Source organism: Bison bison, unplaced genomic scaffold (assembly GCF_000754665.1).
Source record: "Bison bison bison isolate TAMUID 2011002044 unplaced genomic scaffold, Bison_UMD1.0 scf7180017863887, whole genome shotgun sequence".
Classification (NCBI taxonomy): domain Eukaryota; kingdom Metazoa; phylum Chordata; class Mammalia; order Artiodactyla; family Bovidae; genus Bison; species Bison bison.
The window spans coordinates 821,848-829,315 of NW_011494459.1; the positions used below are offsets into that span (position 1 = coordinate 821,848).

Consider the following 7,468-nt stretch of genomic DNA (forward strand, 5'->3'; position numbering starts at 1 on the left):
GTGGAAACAGTGTCAGACTTTATTTTTCTGGGCTCCAAAATCACTGCAGATGGTGATTGCAGCCATGAAATTAAAAGATGCTTGCCCCTTGGAAGGAAAGTTATGACCAACATATTAAAAAGCAGAGACATTACTTTGCCAACAAAGGTCCATCTAGTCAAGGCTATGGTTTTTCCAGTGGTCATGTATGGATGTGAGAGTTGGACTATAAATAAAGCTGAGCACCAAAGAATTGATGCATTTGAAGTGTGGTGTTGGAGAAGACTCTCAAGAGTCCCTTGGCCTGCAAGGAGATCCAACCAGTCCATCCTAAGGAGATCAGTCCTGGATGTCATTTAAGGACTGATATTGAAGCTGAAACTCCAATACTTTGGCCACCTGATGCAAAGAGCTGACTCATTTGAAAAGACCCTGATGCTGGGAAAGATTGAGGGCAGGAGAGAAGGGGACGACAGAGGATGAGATGGTTGGATGGCATCACCGACTCAACGGACATGAATTTGGGTGAACTCTGGCAGTTGGTGATGAACAGGGAGGCCTGGCATGCTGCAATTTATGAGGTCTCAAAGAGTCAGACATGACTGAGCGACTGAACTGAACTGAACATAAGATAGACCCAACTATTATTTGAATTTGATTTCTCTCCCATTATGTTCTGCCTGCCCATGAGAATCAAGGGATATGAGTAGACATCTGTTTTAAATTTAAGTAGACATCTGTCAAGCTTTCAGTAGCACTTGAGAAAATGCCCCATGTGCTCTGACTGAAAGCCAAAACATTCTGTGGCAAGGAATTTCTAGAAGGGTTAATAGAGTCCCATCTCCAAAACTTTGTCAATGATTCCAATGATTTCCAAAGGAAGGGACACCTGGCCCAATCTGAACTGATCAAGAAGACATTCAAAAGAATGTGAGCCCTACGCTGGGTAATTAGATCCATAGGAGCAGGTGACCAGGTGAAAGAGGTCGGTTATTCTAGATGGAAGGGATCACATACCTATGGCCATGTAAGATGGGAAGGTGTTGTATTTATGGAATTGCAGAAGTGAGGATGGGTCCTTCACAGACGTGATTCTAATCTAGGTGTTATGCAGTTCAGTCTCATACTACATGGAGGATGGATCTGGGCAAGATGCAGGCAAAGAGATGAGTTAAAATGCTGCTCCAGGGGTCTATGAATGATACGACAAGGGCATGGGCACAGGCAGGTCCTGTGCAAGAACACTGCAAGGCCCCACCCTGGCAGGGGACCTGTTGGCTCCTATGGCAGCCAAACTAAGACCAACTTGACAGGTCTCAGCCTGAGGAGTGGGTGACAAACAAGTAGCTGTGACTGGCCAGAGGGCACAAGTGGGCTATTAGCAAGAAGGATTTGGTCATGACCCTAAATAAAAGCCCACCTCTATATAAATCACATTCCTGACTCAGAACTGCATGGTTCTGGGGAATTAGGGAGAAGGTATGGAAACTTTCAAGTGGTAGGAGAGAGAAGGATCCAACAGTTTGGAAAGGTTTGGACTGAAACCAGCGAGGAAAACTGAGAGAGGAAGGTGATAATATATATAGAAAAGTCTGTGAAGAGTTTCAGACATCACAATGTTCCTATTTGCAGACTTATACCCTAGATGCAAGGGTGCAGAAGTTGCTTTGCTGCAACAATAGTTATCTCCAGATTCTCCAAATTCTCAGCACCCTCATTCATGATTTATAATTTGATTGACTACTATAAATTTGGCTGTTATGGGATTCCAACATGGCTCAGTGGTAAAGAATCCACCTGCCAGGGGGACATGTGGGTAAAATCCCTGGGATGGGAAGATCTCCTAGAGAAGGAAATGGCAACACCCCAGTGTTCTTGCCTGGGAAATCCCTTGGACAGAGGAGTCTGGGAGGCTACAGTCCATGGGATCACAAAGAGTCAGATGCTACTTAGTGAGTAAACAACAACAACACAACCAAGTTGGCTGTTATAAATGCATACTAACAACATCTTTTCATTAAGTTTAAACTGTCAATGTATCTACCAGGAAAGAGGCCTTAGGAGTTAGATGGAGCAATTTCCTAACACCAATAAAGGCAGAGGAGAACCAAACTATATTTATGTCACTTTTACTATTTGTGTAAAAAAAAAAATCTGAAAACAATTTTGATTTTGTTTCATTTCCTCTAAGAAACTCTCTTACCCCTCCTAGTATCCCCAAGAAGTAGGGAACAACATCATAGATTTCTTTGCCTGTTCTCCTCTTTCAAAAATTGTTTACATTCTATTTCATTTATTTTTAAACATTCCCTTTGATGTGCTAACTAGGTTAGTCTATCACCTTAATAAAGACTTGAATTGTTAAAGGTGCATTTCTGAAGTTGAGCAAACAACTAGGTTATGACAAAAAGAAAAAGAACAGTGGAAGTATTGGATTGCTTCCAGTGAAATATCAGTAAATTGCTTATATTATTCAAATGCTGATTCATACATTAGACATTTTCAAAATATAAAATAATCAAGCTTGAAGAAGACATATTGCTATATATAGCTATATAGCAAGGAAAAATAATTAGATGTCATCTGCAATAAGCACTATTATTTAATATATATTTAATAAAGAATGATTGATTATGTATCACAGGCTGAGATAGGAATACAAGATACAGTATAAACGATCACAAGTTGTCATGGGGTAATTTTTCTGTCTACTTTGGTAGTTCACTGATGTATTCTATTCATGAAATGCTAGACCTCAGAAAAATTATCAACTCAATCAAATCAAATGAAGGAGGAGAAAAGATTTTAGGAATTTAAAAGGTAATCTCATGGATGCAACATCTAAATGCAGCCAGTCCCTAATGGGAACTAACCTGGTCTCTGACTACCAGGAACCATAGTCTCTCTCTGTAGGATTCTGTATTACCGTAGAATCCTGTATTATCGTATTCACTCTGTATTACCGTAGATTCCTCCACCAGCACCCAATCCACACGGCAACCGTTTCCTAGCACAATGCATTAGGTAACAGAGATTTGGGGTCACCTACTTCACATTCTCAAGAGTGCAAGACTGATTTCTTACAGGCCGCTTACTGGATGAGTCACCCTTGGGTCAGATACCCATTTCTGATCCAATCAGCAGTTGGAAATTAAGACACAGGACACAGCATGGTCCCCCAGACCTGCTGCTACCAAGGGCTAGTGGTGGGTGAAACAAAATACAAGGTGGAGAATACGCAAAAGTATCACACAGAAATATCAGGAATATGAATGGAACTTGATCTGTGGCGTTGGAGAAAACTCTTGAGAGTCCCTTGGACTTCAAGGAGATCCAACCAGTCCATCCTAAAGGAGATCAGTCCTGGGTGTTCATTAGAAGGACTGATGCTGAAGCTGAAACTCCAATACTTTGGCCACCTGATGCGAAGAACTGACTCATTGGAAAAGACCCTGATGCTGGGAAAGATTGAAGGTGGGAGGAGAAGGGGATGACAGAGGATGAGATGGCTGGATGGCATCACTGACTTGATGACATGAGTCTGAGTAAATTCCAGGAGTTGGTGATGGACAGGGAGGCCTGGCATGCTGCGATTCATGGGATCACAAAGAATTGGACATGACTGAGCGACTGAACTGAATTGAACTGAATGGAAAAGGTGATCTGACCAGTAGTGAAACAGTGGGTTTCAAAACAAATGAAGATGCAGATGTCAATTTGACAGTGTTTATGGACCTGAAAATCCTGACAGACTTAGCTACTCAGGTGATGTTCACCACTGAAAAAAGCTCCTCCAATATACGCAAATCCCTGTATTAAATCGAATACACACTTACAAATATTATTTTTCTCCACACTTTAACCTCAACATCTTCAACCGGCCAACCTTCTGAAAACAATTTCAAGTGGACACAAATTACTTCTCCTTTTTCTTGTCCATCCTGCTTTAGTTAATTTGGATGTTCAGACAAGTCTATGAGGAGTTGAAGAGATCACAATGGATCTGTATCTGCAGCTCTACATCGCTTAGGTGCTCAGATGCCAAAGCTGATATGCTTTCCCACACCCCAAACGCAACTGAAAAGGATATTTCAGAGTAATTTAGTCTGACAACAAATGGTGCAATGATTTCCTTTGAATGGTAATCATTGTTGAACAAAGAAAAGAACAACGTTAGAAGACTAATGGCAGGAGGCTCTAACAAGAAAACATTCCAACTACAAACAAACCTTACAGTGATAGAATATTTTAGAGCAATGGACTCAAGGATGTTTTCATTCCTTGTGGCCGTAGTTGGTTAAGACTCTTAAACTCACATTTCTGCTTCCTGGGCAGAGTGGCCATAGACCCCAAGACTAGGAATCCCTGCCCATTTCCATTTATGGAGGGGCCATGTGACCAGTTCTCAACAATGGACTGTGGGTGCAGTGATGTAACCAACAATGCAGTTGAACAGAAGGCCAAAGAGTATGGCAGGGTTCTCAAGAGAGAAGACACCTCCCTGAAAATGTAGCACGTCAAAACCACAATATAGAACAACATGACAAGAAAGTACAATGCACTTTTAGAAATAAAAGTCATCTTATAGAGCTTTATTTATGTTTCTTTCACACACACACTTCTATTTTTAAATATGGAAACATGGTCCTTAGGCAGATAATTTATTTTGTGGTCAAGTGACTAAGGTTTGTTTTTAAATATTTCATAATCTCATACCAACCGTAATTGAATAATCATTCTATCTACGAAATGTTTTCACACACAGAAATTGCATGTGCAGTTGATGTTTGAGGAGCAATTTTATACTGTAGCATTGTATATTAGCAAACAATGCAAGTTAGATCAAAACCTTCTCTCTTTCATTTCCAGAACCTGCAACTCTTGATCATTCAGAAAAAAAAAGAACCAAACGGAGAGACTGTGACATATCATCTTCTCATTTCCAGCAAACTCACTAAATGCAAAGCCTCCTTTTTATGTAAAACGATATGTACTTTGCATTCAGGGCAAGTGTGCATTTTGTGAAAAGAGATTCAAGCACAAATCACTTCGGACACCTTTTGAACATCTTAAATCAGGTCAGTTACGATTCCTTTCCAACATTTGACTGAGTGTTCTAATGCCACCGCTAGGCTTGTAAGGAGAAGATAAACACCACAATTTCCTTCCACTGGCAAAGCAAAGCCCAGCCCCGAGGAGCAGAGTGCCCAGTACCTGACGCTGCTCATGCTGCCTGTCTCCGATCCAAGCTTGCATCGCTCCAGTTGGCTGGCGACAATCTGGCGTTCTGCCTCCAGTTCTCGGGTCAGCCTTTCAAACTGTAATTCCTGAAATAAAACCACCAAAAAGATAAATTCTAACAACTATACAGAAAGTGGAAATCAGACCAAAAAGACAGGATGGTCAAGGGGAAAACTAGGATTTTTTTTTTTCCCAAGACGTCCAATTTGAGAAGCAGAGGTTGCTGATGCGGGCTTGAAGAAGGATGAGAATTTTAGACAGACCCGAGTTCATATCACAGTCCTGGAACCTGTCAGTCTCAGGGCCTTGAATGAGCTGTTGAGTTTTTCTAAAGATTAGTTTCATTACCTGTAAAATGGGTTTACAACACTTATTAGGTTGAGGTGAAGATTAAATGAGACACTGACCATGAAGAATAAGCCTGTGGTATGTCTGGCAAATGTCCAGTACCCAACAGATATTAATACTCCTGTCACAAAAAGTGAAACCCATAATAAAGAAACTATTTTTATATGATTTGGAGTATTGAGTTTAGTCCCTACTGGCCATCTAGTTGTCTCAATATACTAATTTCATCTTCATGTTACTTACATATTACAGATGAAGGAAAATAATGCTTTTAAAGCTTCATGTTTCATTCTTTACATTTCAGTAGAACAACAAGGACAATAATTCTAATTACAAAGGTCTAATTATGTGGTGAACTACGAAGTGAATAACCTTTGCAGTACTTGATACATCACCTTATAAAACAGTCAACGAAATCAAGGAAGAATGTTTCTATAAAGCTACCTAAAACCCACTGTGCAAAGGTTACTTTTTTTTTTTTTCTCTAATTTTATTTTTAAACTTTACATAATTGTATTAGTTTTGCCAAATATCAAAATGAATCCGCCACAGGTATACATGTGTTCCCCATCCCGAACCCTCCTCCCTCCTCCCTTCCCATACCATCCCTCTGGGCCGTCCCAGTACACCAGCCCCAAGCATCCAGCGTCATGCATCGAACCTGGACTGGCAACTCGTTTCCTACATGATATTTTACATGTTTCATTGCCATTCTCCCAAATCTTCCCACCATCTCCCTCTCCCACAGAGTCCATAAGACTGTTCTATACACCAGTGTCTCTTTTGCTGTCTCGTACACCGGGTTATTGTTACCATCTTTCTAAATTCCATATATATGCGTTAGTATACTGTATTTATGTTTTTCCTTCTGGCTTACTTCACTCTGTATAATAGGCTCCAGTTTTATCCACCTCATCAGAACTGATTCAAATGTATTCTTTTTAATGGCTGAGTAATACTCCATTGTGTATATGTACCACAGCTTTCTTATCCATTCATCAAAGGTTACTTTTAATGAAAAATGCTTCATTCAGTACATCAAGGATTTTGACTGTTTCAACTACAGGACTCTTATATCATATTTTAATCTTTATGTTTTATTTTTCCATATACTTCAGTTTTTTAATAAACATAATTACAGCAAATTACTTATTTTATCTTAAAAAATTCAGAAAAGGTTTTCACAATATCACAATTAACTTCTTTTTAAAAACAAATTATTTGCACATTTGTGTTTTGGGGATAGGAAAACTTCTAAGAATGCTGAAAAATACTGAAAAACAGGGTGGGGGTCAATTTGGAAGAACTAAAACTCCCAACATTACAGGGCTTTGTCTTCCCAGAAAAGATGAGTTCATTTTATTTGCTACCATGGGATGCTCTAGAGTGAAATCTTTAAAAAGTACGACCTAATGTGTCCTCTGAATGCAGAGTTCCCAAGAATAGCAAGAAGAGATAAGAAAGCCTTCCTCAGCAATCAATGCAAAGAAATAGAGGAAAACAACAGAATGGGAAACACTAGAGATCTCTTCAAGAAAATTAGAGATACCAAGGGAACATTTCATGCAAAGATGGGCTCGATAAAGGACAGAAATGGTATGCACCTAACAGAAGCAGAAGATATTAAGAAGAGATGGCAAGAATACACAGAAGAACTATACAAAAAAGGTCTTCACAACCCAGATAATCACAATGGTGCGATCACTGACCTAGAGCCAGACATCCTGGAATGTGAAGTCAAGTGGGCCTTAGAAAGCATCACTACAAACAAAGCTAGTGGAGGTGATGGAATTCCAGTTGAGCTATTTCAAATCCTGAAAGATGATGCTGTGAAAGTGCTGCACTCAATATGCCAGCAAATTTGGAAAACTCAGCAGTGGCCACAGGACCGGAAAAGGTC

The 7,468-nt window shown here is 39.9% G+C and overlaps 1 protein-coding gene across 1 annotated transcript in view; it reads right to left on the minus strand.

Annotated features, from left to right (window-relative positions):
- Nucleotides 1–7,468, minus strand: part of CTNND2 (catenin (cadherin-associated protein), delta 2) — a 914,052-nt gene that overhangs the window by 683,172 nt on the left and 223,412 nt on the right. The window contains exon 2 of the mRNA XM_010833758.1: nt 5,194–5,306. Within this exon, the coding sequence (XP_010832060.1) occupies nt 5,194–5,306 (113 nt within the window). The remainder of the gene's footprint in view (nt 1–5,193; nt 5,307–7,468) is intronic.